This window comes from Platalea leucorodia, assembly GCF_965183815.1.
Source record: "Platalea leucorodia genome assembly, chromosome: 3".
Lineage (NCBI taxonomy): Eukaryota > Metazoa > Chordata > Aves > Pelecaniformes > Threskiornithidae > Platalea > Platalea leucorodia.
In genome coordinates, this window is record NC_138825.1 from 36669961 (window position 1) to 36697951 (window position 27991).

At 41.6% G+C, this 27991-nt stretch overlaps 1 protein-coding gene across 4 annotated transcripts; it reads left to right on the forward strand.

The window, feature by feature from the left end:
* On the forward strand, positions 1–27867 carry ZNF318 (zinc finger protein 318). Of its 4 annotated transcripts, XR_014227669.1 has the most exons (11): positions 1–450; positions 5660–5805; positions 10720–11353; positions 12489–13913; positions 16984–17083; positions 17858–18144; positions 21038–21241; positions 21724–21823; positions 22864–22982; positions 23431–27546; positions 27663–27867. XR_014227669.1 is itself a non-coding variant. In XM_082306948.1 (10 exons), exons 1-10 carry the CDS (start codon positions 64–66, stop codon positions 26863–26865), a joined length of 6837 nt encoding a protein of 2278 aa, XP_082163074.1. In that variant the 5' UTR covers positions 1–63; the 3' UTR covers positions 26866–27867. The 4 variants fall into 4 exon arrangements, 3 of the variants coding, with proteins under 3 accessions (XP_082163074.1, XP_082163075.1, XP_082163076.1); XM_082306948.1 differs by having other exon boundaries at positions 23431–27867; XM_082306949.1 differs by lacking the exon at positions 5660–5805 and having other exon boundaries at positions 388–450; positions 23431–27867.
* The last annotated feature ends 124 nt before the right edge of the window (positions 27868–27991 follow it).

A 27991-nucleotide genomic window follows, 5' to 3' on the forward strand; every position in this document is an offset into this window, starting at 1 on the left:
CCGGGTCAGAGGAGCTGGGGCGCCCGCGCAGGCCGCCGGGACCCCCGGGCCGCCGGCGCCATCATGTACCGCTCCAGCAGCGGCCGCTCCGGCCCCTCGTCCTCGTCTTCCTCCCACCGGCTGAAAGAGGGCGGCTCGTCGGGGTCCCGCGCCTCCCGCTCCAGCACATCGGGGCCGGGGCCAGGCCGCGGCCGGCCTCCCCCGCCGCCGCCGCCGCCGCCCGTCGCCGCCGCCGCCGCCGCCTCCGCCGCTTCTGCCTCACCGCCGCGCTCCGGTTCTCCCCGTCCCCTGCCGCGCCGCCACCGCTCCCCGTCGGGCCACCGCGGCGCCTCCCGCCGATCCCCGTCGCCGCACCGTAGCAGGAGGTTGCCATCGCCGCCGGGAGGAGCGGGGCCCGGGGGGACCCGGGGTCGCCGGGGGAGCGAGCACGGAGACGGCAGCAGCAGCCGGGTAACTACCGCCGTGCGCCGAGGGGTCTCGCTGCGGGGCTTGGTCCCTCCCTGGGGGGCTGTCAGGCCGCGGGGGGGTCCCCGCCGCCTCCGCGGCCCCCGGCGATGGCGGCCACCGCCCCCCGCGCCGTGACGGCGGGTGTCTCTCCCGGCACCGGCCTCCCCTCGGCGGTACCCGGGCCCCCCGGCTGTGCCCTGGGGTCAGCCCGTGCCGCCGCCGGCGGAGGGGCGGGAGCGGGGGGCAGCGGGGCCGGGGCCCCGGGCTCGGCGCGGCGGGGTCCCTGCAGAATCGCACCGGCCGCGGGCTCTCCCTGCGCGGAGGGAAAAGGGCGATTTCCCCCCTGTGCCTTAGAGCGCCAAATGGGGAAAAAAAATAAAATAATTGATTTCCATTTTAAGTAATGTTTTTCCTTTAATTTCCGTTACATTTTTATTTCTCTCTTATCGGCTAGAGCCATTTTAGATAAGGCTCAAAGATGATGCTATCTTTTGCTAAGGCAAAGGATGTAAGCAGTCGCTTTCCTCCATTTAACACTGGTTTGTGTTATTGTATAAATATCGTTTAATTTATGGGAAGATAACTTTTTTAATAGGATGTTGAATGAGTACTTTGTCTGAGTTCTTCCTGCTGTCATGGGTGTACAAAGGAGACTCTGTTACAGATTTATATCTTTGAGAGGTATTCTTTGATAGGCAGTGCTTTGTAGTTGGAGCTGTGCACAAGGTGCTCCAGTCTTCTCGCTCAGTCTTGGCAAAATCTGATTTGGGCATGTGAAACTCTGGTTTGGCATCTGAAGTGATACCATCTTGGATGCAGACGCCTTCGTACTAAGCCAAAGTGTATAGCCGTACCTTTTTCTGAGTGAGTGGCATTCGCTCACTTAGATTTTCTCTTGTTACTCCGTGGTGCAGTGACTGTCTTGTCTGATAACTGTTACCTGTGGTGTGTAGTAGGTTCTCTGTGCGTTTGTGTTGCGCTGAAAGAAGAGATTTCATACTGGGATATTTTAGGCGATGGTTCCATGGTCATTCAATCCAGCACGTGTACAATTAAAAAGAATGGTACACTCACTTTTTCCTCCCGCTCTGCAGTATATTCTGCCCCCTCCTTTGAGCTCACACTTGTATGTGTGCAGTTGCAGGGTGAGCTGATTTGAGGAAACGATGTGGCTGAAAGTCAATCCAACAAAAATATGTTGTCTGCTATGATTCATTGCACGATGGACACCGAGAGAGAATAGGGATTGGTCTTTCTGATGGCGGTACAGGTTCTTATTGGATTTCTTTGGAGCTGTAGCCATAGAAGAGATCATAGGCGATTGTAGTGGAGTTAAAATTCAGCTATTGGTGCTATTTGTTATCTAAAGATGAGTTGTCCTGAAGGTATGGGAAGATAATGTTGTATTTGACAGTTAAGCCAAGGCAGGCTGAGAAGCTTGCCCCTAGCCATTTGTTTTTAGGCTGTATTTCACCGTTATCTCAGTCCTATAAGTTGTCTGTGGGGTAGCCCTGCAAATTGCATTGCTAGTAAGACCCAGGTTGAAAGTAAGTAATTTTTTAAAAGGAGATTATTTTTAATCTGATTCATGTCAGTTGGTGTTGTGGCTTGATGGACAGTTGCATGGTCACAACCGAGGGGATGACAAACAGGGATGCAGGAGCAGAACTTTCTTAAACTGACTTCACCATCGCTCAGTCTGCCGTTTCACTGTATCCATGGTAGGCTGTGAACCTGTGCCAGCTGTAATAAAACTTTCAATGCCAAATGTGTTGGTGGTTCAGACCTGGAGAAATTTGAACTAGGAGTTTTTGACTGGAAGCCTTCCACTCACCCTTTAGGGGAAAAAAAAAGCGCCACCAAAACCCCACACTTTACACAAACATTATTCTTTACAAACGCTATTCTGTCAGTGTTATTTTGCACCCTTCTGGCTCAAGTTACAGTAGTCATCTCAGCAAATTGTTGCAGATTCTTGATGTTTTTCTTGCCTATTCTAATTTCAGAGAAGGAGGATTGTAAAATTATTAATCATAGAAATTAGGCTTTAGCAAGTTAGCTAGTGCTGAACTGCTGAGCCAAATAGATTTGTTGTTTGTTTACAAGAATATTGCTGCATTTAAGGAAAACCTTTCTCTAGGAAGCAGCTCTCGCAATAAGAGATCTTGAGACAATGAAATATAGCTCTTTAACCTGTATTGTGCCATCTCTTGCATATGCTAAAGCGCAGTGTAAGTAATTCTTAGAGTGTATATTGTACACATTTTTTCCATGGAAGTTTTTGTCCACCAAAAAGTGTTTGACCAACACTACTTTTTCTTTAAAAGTGATGTTATAAAGCATGAATACATATACAGGTTGATTTTGCTTTTTAGAAGTACTGTTTAGAAAATTAGCATTAATTAGAGAAAGGTAAAAGCTGGGATTATGCTGGTGTTTTCCAAACAGTGGAACTAAGTGTGATCAAAACAAAGCAGACAGCAGATATATTGGGTCAGCATGATTGGGTGACGTTTTAATGAAGTTTTCAGGTTTATATGACTTAAGATCCCCTCTCGAGAAGTTTGACGATCCAAAGTGTGGAAAAGTGGAGAGTTACACAAATGTGTTAGTAAGTGGCATTTTGGAGCTGTCACTGAAAGGAGATGAATTCAGGCAGAAGACTGAGGAAGAAGAATTAAAGCTCCAACAAGGAAGGAGGACTTGGAAGAGGGGGAGTATATGCGTAAGAGTGGAAGATGTAGGATGTGGAATAAAGACATTGGTGGGGTAAGGGCACAGCATTGAAATGCAAAAGAGTTTAGAGTACAAGCTCTAAGTTATTGTCCCTACCTTTCATATGAATTGGAGTATGGAAGGAGCAGCCTTAGAGATTTCTTAATTCCCTTTTCTTGATTCTGGGAGTTCTTTTGTTGGTTTGTTTTTTTGGTTTTTTTGGGTTTTTTTTGAGATGGAGTGCATGCATTCGCAGGTTATCATCAGCATTGTTGCCTATTTTCTCATGCATAACTGGGATGCTAACTTCCAGTGGGGCTGTGTATTGGATGTGTGTACGGATGGCGTTAGTTTCTTAGTAGCTGGGGAAAACTTTGTGGGAATTGGAAGAGCAGGGAGTGACAGCAGAGGTTTGGGGCGAGCATTGAAAAATGTAATGGAGGAGAGGAAGGTCAGGGCTGTACAGTGAGAGATTTTGGCGGACTTTATTTGTTCTTGCAAGGCTGACACATGCTGCTTTTATTTGTCCCTGCTGACCTGCGTGCTTGTTCTTTTTATAGTTTCCCTCAGCTTCTTTGCTTTCTTTTAAGAAAATTGGCTGAAATTAGAGGACTGGAGTATGTTGGATCAACAGAGAAAGAAGAAATGAAGAGCTGGTATGCAACCTGTGCAATAATATGGCAATGGTAATTGCAGTTTAGGCGCCAGAACAGGAAGGGAGGAAAATGCAGTGCAGTGCATAGGTAGGAATGAATAGTGGTGGCGTTCAGTGCTCCAAATGAAAAAGCTGTTAAAACTGGAATTTCTCAAAAAAAAAAATTGAGAAGTTCAAATGTATACCACTGTAACTGCTGTCTCTGGGCAATCTGTATGGCAGTCATAGGCAATCCTAACATCCCAAACTTTATAAATGTAAACTATTTTTTCCTTTGCCTAGAAGTTTGTTCTGAGATGTAGTCATCACTTCTCTGTCTCCAGTTTCTGGAGATGGTTGTCATGTATGTGCCCAACTTGCCAGCACTCTCGATGGCAAGAAGATGCCCTTCAAGAGAATAACTTTTTGAGGCAGCCCTCAAAATTCAGTGTTATACTGGGCACACGTGAACCTTCAGAGTGTGTTTGTATGAGACGCATGCACCTTCTATATGTTGTATCTCAGCCAGGCTGTTGCAGGATCGTATTGTGCTATACAACACAGTTGGTCTTAGAAAGTAATGAAAACATGTTCTGATAAATGCTGGGATTCAGATTAATGGAGCAAAACAGAAATCACTAATACGTTACCTTAGGACAAGTTTATGTGCACCGTGGATTGTAGTGCAGATTTGTACTGCAAGTAAATTTTGTTCCAGCAAATTTGTGAGGGAGTTCTTTTGCTTTCTTGTTGGAGATGTGTGTACTGTTCTTCTTTTGGTCTCTTGGAGGATTGAGCTGAATCTGCTGCATCTTCTCAGGGTGGATGCGGACAACATAGTGCACCTCCTGCTTGCTACTGCAGTTTTCAGCGGTGAAAGCAATATGCAGTGCATGACTGGTTTGGCAGAACTGAAGCTGGTTCATTGCTTCCTGTTAAGCAGAATCTAAACCATGTTGGTTTAAAAAAGCAAATCAAGTATCTCTGTCTTCAGGCCCATCTCATCTGTTTCTTATGGAACTCCCCTTACTTTGGTCATTCCTGTGTTCTAGTGCCATATTCTAGAATGATGTGAGGCATAACTAGTTAAGCATAACTTACCAGTAATGATGTTTTCTGTATTGAGTATGTGTCCAAAGGAAGGTCTGTGCAAGAGGCAGTTAGCTCAGGCCTTCTCTGCTGTAGTTTTTTCAAAGGCAATTTTACTTAGCTCTGGTTTAGCTCTACCAATAATAAATAATGATAATGGTAATTCTGTTATAGAAGGTATTTCTATAGTCACTGGCGTTTTTAGTATTATGTTGTGCATATCTGCTGAAAGCAGTGTGAGGTGAGGAAAACTGTTGAAAACATCATTGCTAGGAAAATCTTTGTTTGCACTGGTTTATACTTCGGTTCATGTTGTTACTAAAGTTGGAAAGGGCCAGAAATCCAGACACTTTTATTAAGAAATTCCTGGCACTGTTTTTTATGCAATGTTTGTTTAGCTGCTTCTCCTCTACAAAGAAAGGAGGACAGCAGCAAATCTGGGACTTCTTGAACTTCTCTCTGTTTTTCCACCTTCCAAAATGGTGCTTTATGAAATGTGTTTTTGAGTTGAAAATTTCCCTTCTAGATAATGTAAATATAGAGTGTGTTATTGGCAGCTGGGATGAGGAATGAAATGCAGTCAATACCCTCCCCATTCTTTAGTAACTAAAGACAGTTGAAATATTTGGAACAATTGTTCTTCTAGTTTGATTTTCTTAATTGATCCATCCACCCCAAGTCTCATACATTAAGCAGAACAGAGTCACTTGCCTTTCTGTAGCTGAGATTAAAATTCCCTGATTGATGGGCTTGCACTCTTTCTTCAATTTACAGAGACGTTCACCGAGTCTCCGCTCTGAGTCTTCACTGGAACAAAGTTTGCGGATTACTGTTGGTAATGACCGGTATTGCATTGGCACACCAGAGCGAAGGAGGCTGCCTGATAGACTGGGCTCACCAATTGATAACCTGAGTGACAGGTATGGTCCTCCGCAGATGGGGATTCAAGTGTGTGAAACAGTGAGAACGTGGGAATGGCTGTACTGGGTGAGACCAAACATCTGATTAGCCCAGTGAATGCCTAGGGAATGAGGGTAAGAGGGCAAGCATGTAGTGATGCTTCCCTGGAATACTCCCCCAGCCTCCAGCAAGTTGTGGTGCACAGGATTCCTGAACAAAAGTCGCTGCCTGTGTTCATAGTAACTCTAAACAAATATATTTCTTCTCTGATTTTTGTCAGTTGCTTCTAAAACCCCCATAAACTAAAAGTGCCCAGACTATATTGTAGGAGGGAGCTGCTTCATTTGACGTTTCACAGCTTTAGCCACCTTCTTCTGTTTCTTATGAACCTACTTAGTCCTGACTGAAAGGAGTGTTGTTTATGGATAGCATAAAGCTTCAACTTCCTCATTTATTGGGGGGCATAATCTACTTTCCTGGTTTTTGAGAATAGTCCAGAAGAAAGCTCTAGTGTAGCTTTAAGAAAATTTATTATTTTGGCTTTGAAAACCCTGCAGAAGAGAAGTGAACATAGTCAGTCAGTCTCATACATGATAAAATAAGTGTTAGAATTCTTAGGGTCCCTTGATTGGAATCGGAGAGAAACATAGTTAATGAAGAGACATCTTTTATGTTAAAAGTACTGCTGCGAACAGCGAAGTATAAGTCTTAGTAGACACTGTTTGGAAATCTTTGCTGTCAGTAGAAGAACAGGTATAATCTAGCCACAGAAGTAAAATCAGAAGACTTTGTGCAAATAAAATCGTTTTCTTTGTCTTGAATTGCAAAGTTAAAGACGGCATAGTTTGTGCCCCAGAGCATACAATTGCAGTTTCAGGTCAGGGATAAGCATCCAGCACAAAAAAAAGCACTATAACTTCCATTTTTTATGCAAATACCCCCAACTGTTAAAAACAAAAAAAGAAAAGAAAAGAAAAAGAGAGAGAGAAAAAGAGGGAAGTGAGCACAATAAGTGAATTTCTTGTCTTTCTCAAGTGTAAGGTTAAGTTTCAGCAGGTGTGGAAAACCCAATGAGAGTTTAGTTCTCAGTACTGTCACTTTTACGCCTTTACCTCAGTTCTGGGATAAATGTTCAGTTTGTAAATCCCCTGTGCAGTCTGCAGTCTTCTGAATGAAATGTGTGCATATGCCCAGGGAGAGTACAGTGGTTGGAAGGAGCACGTAATGGGATGTCGGAGAGCTGGCACTGCTCTGGCAAATTAAGAACATGCGGGGGGGCGTGTGTGTTTGTCCCATTGCTTCCTTTTCTCCAGTGAGGTTTTATATTTAACCTGTTTTGTGGTTATGGTGCATGGTTAAAAGTAACATCAGGTACAGTGGAGTTTATTTTAATGTTAAGAGTGAAAATGATGAAGAACTTTCACTTCATCTCTGTTACGTAAAAAAAATGGTCAGAATAGACTCCTGAGAATGTATAAAAGTGGCAGGTGAATCAGAATGAGAATAAGAGAAAGGGAGACCATGTGGACCTCAGTTTTTAAGTGACTTCCCATGTATTTGTAGTGTAGGTATGCAAGAACTTCATGTGGTTGCATGAACTTTTTTTTTTCCCCAATCTGTTTGTGCTGGCTGCACTTGTCTGAGTGGTGCCCACTGTCCAGAAGCTTAAAGTGTGTGACAACCTAGTCATCCCCTAACTTTTCCTAAATCTTCTAGGTACTGCTTCTGACTTCCAAATTTCTTCACTGTTTAAGCCATTTTGTTTGTTCTTAAAAGACACTTTGTATTCAGTTAAGGACGTCATTTATCATGTGTTTTTTCCTCATGTATTTTTTTTCCCTCTGAGAGGCTGCCCTGGTACTGGGACACTGACTTTATGTCTATCACTGGGCTTTAAAGTGGCCTTTATTGTGAATCATCATTGGGTTTAATACTGGGCATATCACATTCTTATTTGGCATGTGGTATGTTCTCATTCTCATTTAAAAAAAAAAAAAGAAAGGAAAAAAATAGAGTGTTTTCTGAAGATGTCTCTTCACATTTTGAAGTAATTGGAGCAAATAATTCTGAATTTAGTTATTCTCAGCTATTTTTGCTAACTACTCTACTTAGAGATTTCAAGCAATCACTTTTACAAATTATTCTCTGTAATTTGCAGGGCCTTGGGATGGTAGAGAGGTTCATTAGCCTATAAAGGAAATAAAATACCAAAGGATGGAAATCAGGGATGCCTTTGGATTTTCCTGCAGCAGTGGATTTTCAAGATGCCCCAGGAGAATTCCTCAGGGTGTGTGTCCATGTGCAGGTCCATCATAAAACATCTGTAAGAACTTGCCTTGAGTTTCTAGGGCAGCTGGCCTCCTGCACATGTCTAAGTAAGCGTACTGAATGCTGCTGGCCCGTGACTTCAAGGTCACCTAAGTAGTTTCAGTCTTCTACTTCAACAGATTAGTATTTTTTTGTCTTCCAGAATCTCAGGCTATCAGAGTGAAGAATATATCTTTTCCCTCTCCGTGTCTTCCATCTCTCCCTTTGTCAGTATTTTAAAGACATTCTACTACTATCTGAGCTGGCATAAGCTATACAGAGCATCCCACCAGTTCTTTCATTTGAGGTTAATCCAAAAGATTAGACCATATCATTGCAGAGACTTGGTCTGTGTTAAGCTGTGCTCTGAAATAGCATTTTTTTTGGCATAATATCAAGAGTGACAGTTGGCTTGAGTACGAACAGCTCATCTGACTTCTTGTTCAAAGACTGTGTGTTAAGGTGGAGTCCTCTTGGTTGCTGACAGCAGAATATCATTATTTATTTCTGGTTCTGTGTATGTGAATAAATATGCCAAAAAGTAAACTTACCTTACACTAGTTGTCGTTCTCTGAGGCATCATGTCTATGTAGTCTGTGGTCTATTTTCCTTCTCTGAAACTGCAAATTCCAGTAATTTGTGGATTCTCTGTTGGTGAAGGAATTTGAATGGTCACAGTAGTACCACCTTGTATCCTCTCTCAGGGATGCAATGGCTTGTAGTGGACATCACTGGCTAAAAGCACCCAAACTAGTTAAGAGGGACATATCTCTGTTGGACTGTATTTACAGAAAACATATTTCAAAGAATCACAGTTTCTGTAAGGCAAGTAATCCTTTTCCTCACAACTGTATTTAATCTTTGGGTTTTAAATTTGCATCTTAGCTGTTCAGAATGTATTTGGAACATCTTTCTAGTTGTAAATATAGTAGGTTTGCTGTTCCTTTCTTTCCAAAGTATGATTAAATGTTCATTCTGCTTTGTCACTGCAGTCAAAGCATTTGAATTGTAGGTGACACCCAGCAAGCATGCATGCAAATTATTTGCACAAAAATCACCTGAAGGTGTATGGTGAAATACATCTGTTACTCCACCAGGTGTGTTCAGGCAGCTTGTATAGGTTTATCAGGCTCTCTGAAAAGGTGATGCTGGGGATAGACATACCTTTATGTAGGCTGTGAACAGCAACATTTATGTATGAAATTTAATTCTAGCTACCTTTTAGATATTTTTGTGCGTTTGGAGGGGATGGATGTGTGTAGTGTGTGTAGTTTGCTGGAAACTGGAAAGACCATAGAATGCTGGTGTATGCCTTATTTACCTTGTAAGATGTGTTGGACTGATAAAGCATCTAATAACATACGAAACGCTTTGCAATGATGCAGGTTAGAGATAAGGTGAAGTTTTGTGTTGGTTTTGTTCTTAAATATGTATGTCTAAACTATGAAAATACTCAAGAAAAAGACCTTGTCTGTTTATGTCTGTTACTCTTTAGTCTGATGACTTTAAAAACTGGGGCTGTAATTTATCTGCAAATTTTTTTGAAGATGTCATCTGGCATGACTTGATTTGTTCCTTCTTAGATCTATGGAGGGACTTGTCTGAGTAGGAGGAGGTGATTTTCGAGGATTGAGGCAATTATATATAGTTTATCTCAAGTTGATGTCTTGATCACTCAGGAAAGACATTTCTCTAGGTTTTCTGTCTCATTGATTTCACTTAAGGAGCACATTTGCTTCCCATTCTTGGAGGATCTTGCTAGATTTTTGAAATACCCATGAGTAAAAACAGCAGCTGATAATTTTAAAGTGGTTTGGTTTGTTTCTGCCTGATCTAAAGAACAGTCCCAGAAAAGTTTTTAGGGGTGGGGAAAAAGGCCTTAGTTAAAACAGTACTCCTAATTGGAGGTGTGTGTAGGAATTGGTCCCAAAGAAGATACTCCAAGAGATGTAGCTAGTTATTCTGGTGTTGTGCCAGTTGCACGTCCACTGTGTGTAATAATGCACAAAAGAATGATACTATTACATTTAATATCCCTGGTTCATAGATATCTTATCAAAAACTGTGCTGCTTCTTGGGTATAGCAGTTCATGTGATTAGTGACAGTCCTGTCTACAGATCTGTTGCAACAGAAAATGTTACTAGAATTTGTGGTCCTTGTCCACAGCTGAAGATAAAAAAAGGATCTGTTTGCATTTGCCAGTGTGAAACTGAATTATACCTTGAATAATTCATGTGAAATGTGACCTTGGCGTCTTGCTGGGAGAAGTGAGGGAAGGGATTGTGATCTGAAATATGATAGTAAGTTTTTTTTTAAAATGTGTAGTCTTTCTCCTTCACAGAAATAAATCCATCCTATCAATTTTTCAAGGCTCTCCTTCTGCAGTATAAGTTAAATTGTTCATGTCACCGTGTTTGCAGGTGACTTCCTGGGAGGGATGTATGGTACCATTAAAAATAAGTCTCCCTCTCTCCCCTGCCCATTAAGTACATAAAATGTTGCTTCTTTTTAGTGATGGAGATGTTATTCTGAAACTGATTTGGAAATTTCTTACTCTTGAGTAAGAGTAAGACTTAGTTTACTCTGACTCAAGCACTTATATGTATTCTATGCTTCTCTTACACAGGGATGATATGGCTGATGGTCCAATATTCACTAGAGGTCTCTCATGTCCTCGAGGCCTTGAGAGATACCCATCGCATGAAGATCAACCTTCAAGTCCCTTCATCATGAGACATGATGAAGACTACCGCAACCGAGATGTTTTCCTCCATCGTTCAGATTATAGTCCGCATTATGGTCGTCGAGAAGAGCTGCCTCGTGGATCTGACAGAGACGGTGACAAACTCAGGAAATCTTCCTACCAATCGAGGCCAGAAGAGAGGGGACGAGAAATAAAACGTCCACGGTACGAAAAGGATGAGAAGATGCACGGTGTGAGTGGAGAGCATCAGGGTTTCTCATCAGGAACACGAAACTATCGCAGGCGAAGCCGCAGCCGCAGTAGAAGCCCGAGCCCATCATACCTGAATGAAGAATTCCGAGAGCTTGACCGTGCAAGGAGAAAAAGAGAAGAAGAAGAGCGTAGCAGAAACTTGAATCATGATGTTTCAGGCAGTGGTTATGCGATCCCCGGCTTGACTAACACACTACAGACTTCTGAGCCTCGGTATACATATAGGCCTGAGGAAATCCCATCCATGCCCAAAAAATCTATTTTGAAGAAAAGAGTGGAGATGGAAGTAGAGTCTCCTATTCAGGTTTGATCTCTGTCTGTCTGTTTATATGTTTCTACTTTCCAAAACAGTCACTTCGTGATACAGAATATCAGTTTGATTTCCAAAACAGAAAAGCCAAATCTTTATGTTTTCCTATGTTCGAGAGGACGGGTATCTTCTTGCAGGCCTATACAAGTTAGGATTGCATTAGAAACTTTAAACGGTGAAGGCATTTAATCAAGGATCATATATATATATAAAATCTGAGGCAGAATAAAATGTCCTTGTTGAAATTCAGCCCAGGATGCTGAGATCTGGGCCAGCTTTATAGAAAAGCTGAATCTTTTTGTGCCACAGGCAGTCAGGACATTGATCAAAGCTCCCTGTCTGTGACAGTGCCTCTTTCTTGCTTCTTTATAGACTTAGAGAACTGCCTAATGCATCCTCAGTACCTCTGGCTGAAAACATCTTCAAGTTTCCTTCTTTTTTTCCATTTGGACTGTAGGCTGGGATCAACGCTACTTAATTTGTACCCAAGCTATACCAATTGAGTCTCAGAATTAGAGCAATGGAAAGAAAAGTGGTTGTGACCACTGTGATAAATTGACTTTTTGCTTCTCCTGTTTTAGCACATCACTTTTGATCTGCCTGTTGTACTGATCAGTGTGGGTTTGACAGTGATATGTTTGTCTCAGGAGGTGCTCCAATACTGAGGATCCCGTTCTGTACCTATTATTGGAAATCCTATTTAACATGGCATTAATTATGCCTATCTGAAGAAGTGACTGGGAATAACCCCAGTGCAGTTGTTTTTACCTGTCTTAAGGTGTTGAAATCCTATTTGGCTGTGATTAAACTCAAAGCATAGCCAAAATTATGTTATGGGGTTTCAATGTAAAAGTTTCAGTTCTTATGCTTGCAAAAAATTAATGAAATATAATTGTGATTTTGTGTATTCTCCGAGATAAGCATTCATTGCTGGACATGACATTCCAGAATCATTAGGCAACTTGTCTTGTAATCTTCTGTGTTCTCTTTCAACTGTATATTATCTTTTCTAACTCTTTTCTTCAGCTGTGAACTCAAGGAGAAATGAACATGTTCCTTTGTTTGTTCTGTGAGGTGTATAGTCGGCTCAGAAGGTGCTGTAGTAAATAGTAACTTCTCTCTCTTTCAGCCTGAGAGCTTTTCAAGCGCTGTGGCTCCCAGCAAGGATCTTCCTCTTCTCTCTACTCATTCATCTTTGCCCCAGAGCAATGACACAGCTCCTTTTGCCTCTGAAGTGGAGAACTTTCTCAAACGGTTTAACAAAGACTCTGTTGTGGAGTCTGCAAACAAGGAGTTGCGTGATGGTTTATATGAGTGGAGCCCACTTTCTGGGGCTCCCAAAGACGCTTTCACATTTGAAGAGAAGTTTGGAAGCTTCTTAAGTCACAAGGAAAAGGTAGAACCCAAGTCAGAACCTGCAGATCGCCATACCGACTTCCTGCTGCCTCACGAGAGGGCCAGTCAGGATGGCAGTGGTTTCTCCCGAATTCTGGGCATGATGGCTGATTCTGTCAGTGCTCAGGAGAAGAGAAGGCGTAGTTTTCCTGACATTGAGGATGAAGAGAAATTTCTTTATGGTGATGAGGATGAAGACACCAAAACTGAATCTCTCCCTGTTCAGAAGCCCCCAGTGAGTTGTGGCAATGAGATAATAAGCCAGAAAGTGAGCCCACCTCCTTCTCCTGCTCCAGCTGTCAAGCTGGATCCTTTAGAAGAGCCTAATGCTGAGTATGCAAAGATCCATGACTTACTCAAAACCATTGGACTTGACATTGGTGTTGCTGAAATTGGAAAACTGGCTGTTCGTACCCAGGAACGCCTTCATGGCAAAAAGTTGACATCTCGCTCTCCTGATCGTCGCTCTTCAGATCCTCGCAGACTGGACCCTTGGGACTTGCGTCGCAGCCGGAGTGACACTCGTTCTCCCGAGTCAGGCCAGCAGCGCTCAGCATCACCTCCAGTCTCTTTCCAGCAGTCTAAAGATGCATCATCTCTTCAGAAATCAGAATATACTAAGAACAAGCCAGTGGGACAGGATATACCTCCATGTGTACCAGAACAGCCTCTTCCTCCTGTCTCTCTCATTCCCTCAGTTCCACCAGCTCCTGCTAGTTTGCCGCCTACACCTACTTCTGTTTCCCAGTACCAAATTCCCAACTATTCCCAGTTCACTGCCACTCAAATGCCCCAAAACTATCCACCTCCCACAATGGCTCCTCCAGGATATGATGCATATGGGCATTATATGGCATATGCAGCCCCTGGCTGGACCATGTACCCTCCTGCCCAGCAGCCTAATCCTACACTGCCAGAAGCTCATGGTCTTCTTACTATGGCCATGTCAGCAAACCCCACACGTCCCAACCTCCGGGTGATTGAGACAGTCTCTATGGGAAAGGATGTCCCTGATTTAAAAAGAGATGGTTCTGCGCTCGTTCATGTCCCTACCACTCCTGCTCATTCCAAAGTGCCCCTTCGTTTGTCTTCACACCCTCTCAAAAATACCACAGAAAAGATGTCGGATGAAAAAAATCGGGCAGCTCAAAAGCAGAAGGTATGTTATCTATTCTGATACATTAAAATATGTTGGACTGCTTGATGGCTGGGGTAGAAGCTTTTCCTCTTCAAGTGTGCCTTTTTTTTTTTTCCTGAGTGGCTCCAGTTTAAAAGCAGTTGGACTAAATTTGCTTTTTTTAAAGATTTCTAGGCATTTGTCTGTATTACTCTGTGACAATTTAAAAAAATGCGTTTAAAATTCTCCAAAGTTGTACACCCATAGGTTACAGTTGAACAGATGAAATCAAGCACAAAGTTGAAGTTCTTGGGGTCAGTCAAAGTCGTACAGAAAAAACACATGGTGGCCACAGCTTGGCTTTATTCTGCTGAGCCTTAGATATTGAAATACCTGAAGATATCTAGATATATAAATACCTGAAGGGACCGTATAAAGAAGATGGAGCTGGGCTTTTTTTCAGTGGTGTCCAGTGGCAGGACAAGAGGCAATGGGCACAAACTGAAACACGGGAGTCTCCATCTGAATATGGTACATGGTACAATAATACCATGGTTATACCTATATTAGACATTCTTAGATGCATACTAAAGGATGTTGTCATTCACAGTTGCATACAATTTTCCCTCTACATTTGTATTAATTATCTCTTAGAAGAATCACAAAATCAGAAGAACTTAAGGGAAACCATTCTTTACTTGGTGCATCTGACACCAGTTTATGTTATGGATGTTAATATTTTCCTCTTCTAGTTACCTTGGTTTGTATGATAATTAGAGAGTAGTGGGGAAGAACATATTTCAAAATAAGAAACTGTAGTTGTATAACTGTCAAAGGACTGGAAGATTCCTGAAAGTTGTTTGGGTTTTCAAACTGGTGTCTGTTCAGTCTTTGTTGTTAAAATAAAGGCGTAGAACCATAGAATGATTTGGGTTGGAAGGGACCTTTAAAGATCATCTGGTTCCAACTCCCCTGCTGTGGGCAGGGACATCTTTCACTAGATCAGGTTGCTCAAAGCCCCGTCCAACCTGGCCTTGAACACTGCCAGGGATGGGGCATCCGCAGTTCCTCTGGGCAGCCAGTTCCAGTGTCTCACCACTCTCATTGTAAAAAATGTCTTCCTTATGTCCAATTTACATCTACCCGCATTTAGTTTAAAACCATGGCCGCTTGTCCTGTCACTACAGGCCTTGGTAAAAAGTCGCTCTCCATCTTTCTTATAAGCCTCCTTTATATATTGAAAGGCCGCAATAAGGTCTCCCCAGAGCCTTCTCTTCTCCAGGCTGAGCAACCCTGACTCTCTCAACCTTTCTTCATAGGAGAGGTGTCCCAGCCCTCTAACCGTTTTCGTGGCCCCAACAGGTCCACATCCTTCTTCTGTTGGGGGCCCCAGAGCTGGATGCATCACTCCAGGTGGTGTCTCATGAGAACGGAGTAGAGGTGGAGCATCACCTCCTTTGACCTGCTGGCCATGGTTTTTGTGCAGCCCAAGATAGAGTTTGCTTTCTGAGCTGCAAATTGCCGGCTAATATCTGATTTTTCATCTGCATATGCATATCTATATTAGAGACATTCTTTCCATGTAGCTGTGCTAACGATACATTGTGTTGGTAGATCTGCTAGTAGAAGAGCAGCAAGCACATGGCAGAGACTGGGAGCTTTTTGCCTACTCAGTTATATCATGCTTCTCAGAACAAATAAGGGCTTGGAAAGGCGGACCACTGAATCCAAGAGAGGCTCAAAAGAAGTCACTTTGAATTTTTGGTCTGAGATAACTTTTCTGGTTTTTGTTTGAAGTGACTTAAAGAGGAGTACTTAGACAAAGTGCTATATCGGCAGATAAGTGACGTTTCACTGCTTGCAGGAATAATAATTTCTTCAGCTGACACGGTTAAAATGTTGTTGTTAATGAAACTTGGCACTTCTGGAGGAGCTCTGTTGGCTGAAGGTGTGTGGTTTTCTCCTGCCATGACATACCCTGGTAGCTCACCTGTGCACCTTGGCAGAACTTCTAGGGCTTTGTCTGCATTACAGACGTCTTTGGCTTGGGCTTAGTCCACAGGGCTTTTTTGCTGGGATGGCTTGGAGTATAAAAACTTGCATGCAACTCCAATTGATGCCCCTATGCTGGCAGAAAACCCAGAATGAGCGAATAGTGCTTTGGTGATTAAAAAAACCCCCCACAAAACCAAAAAAAAAACTTGTGGCATTTAAGACATCGCCTAATTGTGTTGGTAGAACTCCTTCCAGGGCTTATTCCAGGCAGGATCTAGGGATCTTGCCAACATTTACATTGCTATAGTAGTAATGGTTCTCTAGGGAAGACAAGACTTTGGGTCAGTTGTTGTTTGTTCAAGGGAGGAGTCAGTAGTAAGCTTTGAGAGCATTGTGAAGGTAAAAAAAATGGGATTTGTCTCTTGAAAAATGAAACTGGGAAGGAAATTGAAAGAACTTCTCAGGCTTCATTTTAGCATATTGTCTGGTTTGCTTCTGTGAGAATCAATGAAAACCAGTGAAAAGCGCATTTGTGAGCTCCTCATGCCGGAGTTTACCTTACTGAGCAAGAAACAAACTTCATCCAGGTCTTTCATTTCAGACAGTTATGCCTGCAAAATACATTTGGTGATACAGTTATGATCAGATTGAAGCAGAAGCCTAAATAATAGCTAAAATTGGCCAGAGTCAAAGCAGGAGGCAAGGTGAAGGGCTGTGAAGCCTTTTATCACTGATGGAACATGCTACCTGTAGAGATACTGCATGAATGAGTTTTGAAGAGCCATTTAGCATTGATCTTGCTCACCCCTGTAGAAGATAGTCAGCTGAGCCTAAGTGCCTTGGGAAATGGTACAACAGACAAAGTAGTTTTGGGGAATAACACTGCCCAAAAGAAAAAAATCGTCTTCATATAGGGTTGAAACATGAGAACATTATATAGTTACCTGCAGATGCAGAGGAAGAGGTGCATTTGTTTTGTTAAAATACTCAAGAACATTTTGAGAATAGTGAGCAGTGTTCTGTGACTTGCAAACTGAGGTCTTGCTGTCATTCTTGCAAGACTGATTAACTTGTGTTGGAAAGAGAAGAAAATCCAGTCCCCTTCCAATCTGTTTAGGTGATAGAAGAGAGAGAAAAACTGAAGAATGAACGAGAAGCACGGCAGAAGAAGCTTTACTATCTGAAGACTGAATTGGACAGGCTTCGTAAACAGCAAGGTACAGTGCATTCCCTCCTGCTTTTTTTTTTTTCCCACTGGAATGTGTCAAAAGTCCTAGTACCTGCTAGGAGAAGTGAAGACCAAAATAATAATAGTCTGTAGTTTAAAACTAATATTTTAATACTCTGGGCAATGCAGAACTCTTGAGAAAGCACTGACCTAATTACTATATTAAAACTAATTATGTCAAAATTTGGCTGTTACACTGAAGCAAACAGTTGCTCTTGCATCTTGTTTGGCAGCTTGATAAGTTAAATCAATTGCACTTTGTGCATTTTAGTGCTTCTTTAGAAGAAGTGAGAAATAGTAACTGAAGACATGTCATCACGCCTTTCAAGTTTTCATTAATCTTATTTGGAGAAGGAAAAGTCCTCTCTAGACGGAGCTAACTTTTTTATTTTTAAAACTTTTGTTTGGTCCAGGTAAATGCTAATTTCCCTGACCTTTGGAGAATGATACTTTCGGGCTAACATGTACAATTAACTTCTGCTTGTTTGGTCACACAGGGAAACAGTGATTATTAAATGGATTCTCTTTTGAGGATTATGGTGCTTCTGTTCGGGGTGTATATTAAGGCAATCCTTATAGAAGTGCATTGTGCAGATTTAGTGATGCTGTACCTGAGAGTCAGTTCCATCTTTACAACTTCCTAGTCAAGATTTAGCTGTAATATTTTATATTAGTATTTCACTTGTTGCTGGAATAGTTGTACAGGTCTTAAGACAATTTTCCTGTTGCATTTCCAACTCTTCTACTTCCTTGATTCGCTCAGGAGAGATGTTGAGGAAAAAACGTCGTGAGAAGGATGGACACAAAGACCCCTTGTTGGTTGAGGTGAACAGACTACAGGAGAATATTATGAAGGAGATTTCAGAGCTGCATAAAGAATCAGACGCAGCTGACAAGAAGCAGTCTGAGCTTGACAAAGTAGCACAAATCCTGGGGATTAACATATTTGAAAAACCCCGGAAACCATCTGTGGAAACCAAAGATTCCTCGGAAAAGAACAGCAAGTCAGAAAATGCAAAAGGTCTGGAGAAAACATCTTCCTCCAACAAGGTAAGGTCTTCTGGCTTGTGTGCTAATGATTTTCCCACTAAGAGAAGAGGGCGCTGGGGAGACAGCTGCTCCCAGACATTTACTAGAGGATCATTTGATGTCATTTCTTATCACATCTCATATGGTGGTTTTGATGGTACATGCAGGTGAGAGTCAATGTATCAGTGTTTATAATTTCCCTCGGGGTTTGTGCAGTTCAGTACCACTTACTATTTTTGATCTTGGTTTTGCTGAGGTGTTGGTTGGATTGAGCAGTATCATGAGTGTTTGTAGCTGTTTGGTCTCAATGCCATACCAGCAGGACAGACTTTTTTTCTCTACAACATTTCTGGTATGGCCTGTCAAGGAGGAAGGTTTGTAGCAGTAAAGCTCTCTGCAAGTTTGGAGCATGTTGGTCTTCTCAGTGGGTGATGATATTAACAAATCACAAGACTTGCATATGATTGTCAGCTTAACATGATTATTATGTACATGCTATGTGTCCTCTCTTAAGAAATGTCAATATGCATCAGTATGGTCTCTCTGACATGGTCTATACTACTGAGTGCTGGATATACCAAAGCAGGCTTATCGCATTCCAGAAGATAGTTTTTACTTTGGAAGTAGTGTATGACAGTAACATCTGAAAGGTTATGCATGTATTCAGGAGATTAATTATCCTGCTTTTCAGGTGTTTATTCAAATATGTAACAGAAATAGCTGGTGGGAGATGGTAGATCCTTTTTCTGTAGACCTTACTGTATATTTTTTGCAGAGAGGAATATGTTAATAGAGTAAGAGATATTTCCTACAAGGTCACTCAAATCCATGTATCCTGTAAAGTTTTCCTTATGCTTCATCCTGGTCTGGGTCAGAGAACTCATTAGATGTCTTTCATTTTAAGGCTTGCCTTTGTGTTTTGTTTTTGTTGTTTCTTGAAACATCACTGAAGTTTAGTATCCACTTACTTTTACAAATCATTTGCTTCAGTCACCACATTGTGAAACTAAAGTAGGCAACAATGTCCGTTAAATCCTACATTGCATTAAGTTACACTGCTTTCTTTTCTTGAGATATGGCATGTGTGAATGTATTTTTCATTATTTTAACTTTCATTGTTTTTATTGTCCAAACCTGTAATGACTTGATTCCCTTTTCATAGTTCCTTATTTTAACCTGGAAAATTTTGAGTTCTGTCCAGGAACATTTAATATTTTCAGATATCTGTAGGCACATAGGACACTGCCTTTAGTCTCTAAAATTCACCTTGTAATTCTGATTGTTAACTTTTTTTAATGAAAAGAAAGATGGTGCAGGCCTTTTGACACTGAGATCGGTTGACTCTGCCAACCTAAGGGCAAAAACATATGCCTTTCTGCTTATTTGCAAGCTACTTGTGGTCCCTTGCTGCTGAACCTGTGTCTGTGTGTTGTAGTTACATAGTCAGTGCAGAGGTGAAGCTAGCCTTGTTGTACTAAACAGACAGATTGTCCCTTCTGGGCTCTAAACAGCAGCAAATTATAAAGGCATCTTTGAGCTGGGGTTAAGCACAAACGGGGGTTAAGAGTTGGCTGTCACCTATCTATGTGAGAAGCATTGTCTTTTTAAAGCTCTGATTGAGATAGTATTTTTATAGGGTATATTGGGTGGGTGTATGTCTGTAAATAACATAAACAATGACACTTCTTAGACATCATGAACATCCTTCCATCCACTTCCTGCAGATCATAAGTTGATCTGCTCATTGTTTAAGAGAAATGTCAGCTTTGCTGTGTTCTTGCAGACAGAATACATGCAAATATTCACTGGGTCACTTCCCACTCTGCTACCAAGAACTAGATTGTATTGGGATATGGATATCTGTGGGTGCATAGTGGCCTGGGTGTCTCTTCATTGTTTGATTTACAATGTATGTTGTGTGGAGTGGTGTTAATAGGAGAGCATCTATCCCTGTTTATCAAAAGGAATTTCAAGTAAGGCAGATGTTATTTAACAGTTTTTAATCTGCCTAAGTAAATTTGCTCAACATCAATAGTGAATAACTTGGAAATCATGCAACCAACTCGGGTCTAAGTTAACATGCTATTCTTTCCAGACTGCCGTGCAGATAAGAAATTATAACATCATGGGCTTTCAGCCATTGAAAATGTAACTCAAAATACCTCTAGTACTATCATAATCTAAATTAGCAGGGCTCATTCATGATCTATTTCAGGGATTATTTGTTTTGCTACTCTGCAGTGTTAGCTTAGTATTAATTTTGGCTAGAGTCCTGAAATGTGTGTGTATCACTGTATGGCGTCTTTCTGTACAAATCAATGTAAGTGCAAATATCACATGCTTAAAACACAAGGTGCTTCACCTTATATACTCAGGTAATTAACAAAACACCATCTTTATGTTACTGCTAAGCAATGAGTCTTCTGGAGAATTCAGGAAATCTCAAATAATCTGATAAAGCTGATTGAGTTCAATAATTCTTACTTCCTTTTTCATTCTGCTTTCATCCAAGCTACTTTTACAGTAACTTCTGAATGCTTCTAGGGGAACCATTTTAGGTCTTCTGGGCACTGTTTAACTAGTATTGGAACTATTCAGATCTTTATGTGAAACCCATAAAGTGGGAAGGGTGCATGCCATAGGGAATTTGTTCATTTGGTTCCTTGATTACCTACAACCATCCAGCCATTACATCTGGGAGCCTTATTGGAAGCTCTTCACTGCGGCCACGCAGCATCTTAGTCGGCAATACCAGCTCTCTGAAACAGTGGAATTAGCCTGGGCGCTGAAAAGCAGGTGATATATATTTTTTTTTTTGGTGTGTGTGGCTTCTGCTGGAGGCAGGTTCTGAGTTCTAGAGCATTATGTGTGTCCTGCCTTGTCTTAGAGAAGTGTTTCCTTTTGTTCAATTTAGGAATCAAAAACTACTAATGAAAAATCCAGAGGTAGAAGCCCGAAGCCAGCAGAATCCTCTTCACAGTCCTCCAAACATCCTTTCCAGTTGGCCAGTATTTATGAATATTATGATGCAGGGAACCACTGGTGCAAAGACTGCAATACCATCTGCGGGACCATGTTTGACTTTTTCACACACATGCATAATAAGAAACACAGACAGGTATGTTGCAGGCTTCCTTCACTAAGCGCATTTCATATTGCTATAAATATTAACACTGAAACATACATCACAGAACTACATTTCACAAGAGAACCTGAAGTAATAATGAACCCAAGAAGTTGCTTATCAAATTCTTTTTCCCTAATGTTGGACTTGAGCAGTTTGTACAGCTACTGGTGTGTTCCAACTAGTGTAAACGGGGCCTGTGTTCAGTTCGCTCGGGAACTAGCATTTGATATTTGTGTTTCCTATGTTTACCTGTCCTTTGCTATTATTTACATTTTACCCCTTTCACAGGTTATTTTCTCATTATAAATTGCAGTATGGGAGGGGAAAGAGAGGAAAACATAGTTCCTGTAAATATTTGCACGTTGATTTTAATGTTCAGTGTTCTGAAAGGATGTTAAAAAGGAAAAAGACAAGTGTACTTGCCTTGCTAGTGTAATATATGAGCCTGTATACCTCTGTCACTGTGCAAATAGACCCTGGATCCTTACAACAGACCTTGGGCTTCGAAGACCCAGAGTGAGACCAAACAAGACTCCATAAAACGCATCGATAAGATAACTGTTCCTGCCAAAGGTATGTTCATTTTTTTTAACTTGGGTATTATCTCCCTTTGCCCTCCAGCAGGTTCTAGTTGCTCAGAGAAAAGAATTTCAAAACTTTTATCTTGTTATAGGAGCACATATAGATACTGTACTGTTAGGTAAAAGGCAAATGGTTTAATTTCCTGGTTGTTCTTGTGGAAAAGGTCATGAAGCAAGAGTGTAGGAAAACACAGCATGGTCCCTTCTCTTCTTTTTAGAGTTTAGTTTTTTATTTTGAATACCAGGTGACTTTTTCTTTCTCCAGTGTAGTTCTGAAGTGATTTTTGCTACCATATTAGAATTCAGAACATGACCACAAGAGCTTGCTGTGTTTGGGCAGATCTTGGATAGTTCTCCACACAGTCTTGCAACAGACTCATCTGTTCAATACATTTTTAGTAGAGGTGTCCCTGAAAAATCACTGATGAGTACTTGGTAGAGTGTGGATACAGAGAGTCTGAGAAAGCCATATGGAAGGGGCTGTAAGTGATTCGAAAGTTAATATAAGATTTAAAATCTGAATGTCTGATAGGCCTGCCAGTGATCCGTCTCAGTTTATTAATCTGTTATGTACTTCTAGTGGTGCCCACTAAAGAAGGATCTGCAGTGTGTTAGATAACTGCAGCTGGTTCTGTAGGCACGAGGATGCAGTCTTGCTGAACTTGAATGAAAATACTTGTGTTCTTTTTATAAACCAGGTGTTTAGTATTTGAGCAGACTATACCACAAAGATGGAAAGTATATTAAGACTGTAGGAAATGTTAACCTACTTGAATAGGGAATAGCCTTAATACGATGGAGAGCACTAAAATAATTTTTTAAATCATAGTAATCAAGATTCTTCAATTTACATGTTTGCTCCTGGTAGTGGTGTTTCCCATACTGTAAGCATAAGGAGAGCAGCATTAACTGTTCCAAAAGGAGCATTGCTGGAGGTTTTGCTGTTGTTCTTTGATATGTTTATCTGGCTTTGTTAAGAGCTTGGCATTTATTAAGTTTTGTTTCTCTGATCGTTTTCTTCGGCCTTTTCAGGCTCTGAGTTTCTGATTCCCATCACTGGATATTATTGCCAGCTCTGTCATGAATTTTTTGGAGATCAAATCTCAGCAGAGCAGCATGTGAAAAGTCATCCCCACAATGAGAAATATAAGGTTGGTAACTGGTGTACCAGGAGTGAGTCATTCTTTGTGTTAGCTTCTACTCGTTCTGTCTTCCTTTCCTGAAGAACGACATTTGACTCCTCAGAGTATATGTATTTGGTTATCTTCACTACATTCTACTGAACTAATCAAGCAGAACTTCCCACTACATAGAGACTAATCTTTCATCTGCATGAGGTTGAAACAGTGTTTTAAGTCCCAGTGTTGATTTTGAAACTCTTCTGTAAAGTGCCAGCACTGCTGCAAACCACCACCCAATTCACATTAAATTACAGAATGTGGAGTTTTTAGCATCTCAGTTTCTTGGTAGGAAGAAGTTCTCTGCTCTCTTAGTGTTGAGATGGCACTTACTGAACAAGTCAAAACTGTTACAGAGCTGAATTTATTTATTTATTTTTCACAGAAACAGTGGCTAAAATTGTGCCATTTACTTCCACAGAAATACATAGATGAAAACCCACTCTATGAAGAGAGGAGAAATCTAGACCGTCAAGCTGGATTGGCTGTAGTTCTGGAAACAGAGCGCAGGCGGCAGAGCGAGCTGAAGAGGAAACTAGTTGAAAAACAGAAAGAAGAGAAGGATGAGAAGAAACCAAAAATAATAAAGAAAGAGGAAGCAAAGAGCATCCCGGAGCTTGGAGAAGGGACTAGTGAAACTCAAGGCAAGATAGATTCTTCTGGGCGAAAAATGGGTATCAAGCTTAAGCTGAAGAAGGAAGAGAAGAAGGAGGAGAAAAAAGAAGAAAAGAAAGAGGAATCTAAAAAGGAATCACCAAGCCAGACTTCCTTTGGGAAATTCAGCTGGAAAAAGACAGAGAGAGAGGATAAAACCCCAGGAGGAGCTATTCCAAAGGAGGAGGGTGCAGAAGGAAACAAAGAGGAGAACAAGTGTCAGTCTGGGAAACCCCATGTCAAGCCCATTGAAATCAAGCTGTCTGGGAAAACTGTTATTCCACACACTAGCCCATGGACACCAGTTGTTTCCACATCAACACCAGCCAAAATTCTACCCAATCTACCAGTCCCCACTATGATTTTCAGGAAGTCTACTACTGCAACAGTTAGCAAACCAGCACCTTTGAACACCTTTTTATCCATAAAATCCTCTGGAGCTACCACCAAACCACTGCCTGTGGTAAAAGAAACCAGTGCAGATCTTCTTCTGCCTCCGGATATCATCTCAAAAGCTTTTGGAGGAGAAGAAGTAATATTACAAGGGGCAGAGGAGGATTTGAAAGCAGCAGAGAAAAGTGAGTCTTCTCAGACTTCTGATATACCACCTCCACCCCCTCCTCCACCAGCAGTCCAGCAGGCAGCTGTCATCCCTGCAGATGAAGTAGCTCCGGGTGTGTCTGAAAGTGAACAGACGATGCTGGCAATGCCTGTGAGACCCCCTCCACCACCACCACCTTCAACTGCTTTCAGTGAACAGGCAAAAAAGGTAGAGAAACGAAACTCTTGCTTGGCCACAGCCAATGCTAAAGATCTCTATGATATTTTCTACAGTAGTGGTGGAAAGGGTTCGGCTGACAGCAAGCTTGCAAGTTCTGCACTTCCAAATGGAGAAAACTCTAACCTAACAAAACCTGCAGACTTATCTGCAAACCCTAGAACAAATAATAGCTCATCCTCCTTGAAAGAGGATTCTCAGAGTGCAGCTACTGAAGTTAGCCAAGTCCACTCAGCTGAGAGAAGCTCAGAACTGGAGAAAACTGATATTCAGGAGACTTTAATACTTCATACTGAGATGAGCCCTGACATTGAAAATGGTATTCAGAAAGATGTAGGTCAAAAGTTTCAGACTCCTCTTTCAACAGATGTTCGGACTAAATTGAAAGAAGATTCCTCACAGTGTAATAATCAAGTAATGGGGAGTTGGGTTCTTGGTGAGAATCAGGCTGACATGAACAAGAAACCACTTCAGCCTCAGCTGTCGGAAATGTCAGTCACAGAATTGCCAGAAACAAAAACTGCTTCTGGTATCCAGGTGCCTGCAGAAACTGGACTTGTGGATATAGGAGGTAGAGAGCAGGTAGGCAGTCAGGATTTCTGTGATCTACAGAAAACAGATGTCCAAGAGAAAGTTGGACAGGAAGATGCAAATAAAACTGCAGTTACTAACACAAATGTTCCTGGTACCTTGGAGAAAGATGCAGAGATGAAAGACTGGGAATTAAAAGCGGTAAAGCCTGAGCTTAGCTTACACCCAAAGACTTTGTTATCTGAAACACAGAATGAAATTCAGAATTTGGGAAATTCTCATTTGGTAGAGGAAAAGTTAAGTGGTAACTGTGGAACTCACTCAGAAACTGATAGTCCAGACTTTCTCTGTGATTCTCAAAATTCAAAAGAAAAAGCTTTAGCAGCAGTAACGACAGAGCAGAATTCTATCGATGCCTCCTTAAAAGATGTAAAACTGAAAAGTGTAGCTTTGGAAGTATCTCAGCCAGGAGTCCTTGGCGAAGCTTCCCAAATTTCAGAAACCCAAAATAAGATTTCAGAATTGAAAAGAAGTCCTGGTGAACGGGACACTTCCAGAACTAGTAATGGAGAAGAACAGGTCATCACAACCCGTTCTTGTTCTGAAAGTGGTTGGGATCTATCAGATACTCCAAAAGTAGAAATAAAAACTGGTTCTAATGAAGTTACTGCTTCAGAATTGACAGAGGTACGGCCAGACACATGTCTCGCCAACACAGAAACTAGAAATAGCATATTAGAAGCTCAAGAAAAAGTTCGACCTGAACCTTCAGGCCATGCAGTATTAGATAACCAAACCCAAAGGCAGGAAGTTGCGTGGTTAGTCAACGCCTGCTCTGCAAACATTGTTGAACTCAGATCCAGTGTAGAATTAGTAGTTGAAGTTGAAAAAAAGTCATTAGGACACACTGGATCTGATGCAACATTAGATAATGTTTTTGTCAAGAGAGATGCAAAAGAAGTAGGGACTGGAGGCTTTTCTAGGGCTTGCTCTGATCTTGTCCAAGAGTCAGTAGTTGCTTTATCAGCAGATTTCCATAGGGAGCATCTTTCAGAAGACGCTGCCTACTCCCCAGAAACAAAGCATGAGGCCGTAAGAACCTCAGCAGCCAGCGACTTTCATCCAAACACCACTCACTCAGGATTGAACACTGAGCAATCTTTTGAAAGTCTCTCTGCAAATGTTCGTGTGGATAACAAGAAAGTTTCTTTGACATCAGAAGACGTGAAACACAATGAGACTCCCTCCCAGAAAGCAGAGCTCGAGTTCAAAAGCACGGATTTCAGTTTGGGAGATACTAAGGTGAAACATGAATGCTTCAGCATCCTTACAGCGGGAATTCTAAACGAGAATAAGGAAGAAGTCTCAAAACTAGAAACTATTGCATCCATTAGGCTGGAGTCCGGTAAACTTAGGAAGCTGGGCATTGAAAAAATAGTGGGTGAAACAGAGATTACTGATTTTGCTACATTGACTTCTGGTAGTCAGGAAGATAAATTTTGCACACGGATTTCTCAAACAGCTATGCCACAGCTTGGCTTGCAGTCCTCAAATAGTGACACTACAGAAGTGGTCATGCCAGTGCTAGAAATGCAGGGGATTTCTCCCATGTCTGAGATCTTTCTGCAAGTGGAGGAGAGCAAAGGTGGCGCTGTTGAAATGCCGTCACTGAGCTGTGATGGAGGCAGCACAGAAAGTCAGGCTTCTGGGTGCATGGAAACTTTCCTCCCTGGGCTCAAAGAAACACACGGAAAGGAGGGTGGCTCAGGAGGCAAGGGAGTCTGCACCATCCACAGCAAGAAGACTGAGCAAACAGAAACTGCTGACAGTAGTTTGGAAGCTACAGCGAATTTGGGAATTGCTGAAAGATTAGCAGAAAGCCCAGTGGGTTGAAGTGAACCCAGCCAGTCCCAATATTTGAGGAGCCAGAGCTGGGATTATGTATATGTTTTTTGTTTGTTTTTTTTGTTCCAGTTGAGGGTTTTGGGTGTATTTTGCATCCTGTGGTAGGACTTGACTAAAGTGAAACTTACATCATCGGAAACCAGACGCATACTTTATTCTGTACATAATTAATTGTGTAAAATGTTTTTTCATGTGAATTTTTTTGCCAGTTTCTTTTCTACACTCTGCTATTAAAATGGAATCTCTCGTTTATAATGCGTGCGTCTTTGTTGTTTATTTTGGGGGCTTTTATTCTTTGACCGTTCTTGGATGATTTCCAGCTCACCCTGTTTGTGTCGGTAGCACCGTGAGTAGCCCAGCCGCTGGGACAAGCTCAAGAACAGCAATTTAGAACTTGAGGAAATGGAGACTTGCAGAAGAGCTAAAACTGAAAATTTCTTTAAACTGTAGTGCATGGTTTTGTTTACTTTCATTGTTTGAAATGCAAGAATGTGATTAGAGTTTATTTTTTTGTTTGTTTGTTTATGTCTCTGTGATTTGTAATTACTGTTGTATTACATCTGTACTTAAGCTGTTTCATTGTATTGTATAAGCACATGTATGGATGCCACATCACTAAGCAAGGGGAGAAAATCTGTCCGACTGGCTTTTGGAGAAGAAGACTAATCGGTAAGGCTCTGTGGCCTGACACCTGGACCAGACATATTGAGGTCACTTACATGATTTGAAATGAGCTTTCTTTCATTGTATTGTGATCCAGTAACTATTTGTGTTAAATCATTTAGCAGCTGACCAGCTCTGAAGAAGCAGAAGATCAGAACCCTGGTGTCAGGAATTGGACTCGCTTCATGTGATACAGACACATGCATGCCTACCCTGAATGGTCCTTGAGCTATGAAAAGCTCTAGTGTGATGGTTCTCATTTGTATAGCTTGTTAAAGACTAAAGTATTAAATGTGTTTGCTTGGATAAATATAACATTTTTATCTGTAAATTGTTTAAAAAAATAAACATATGGTGGTCAACAAGACTTTCTTCTTGATTTTCTTTTTTTTAACTCAAGGAAAGTGTTTTATTTCTATTAGTTTCTAACTCCTTTGGTAGCTGATAACAT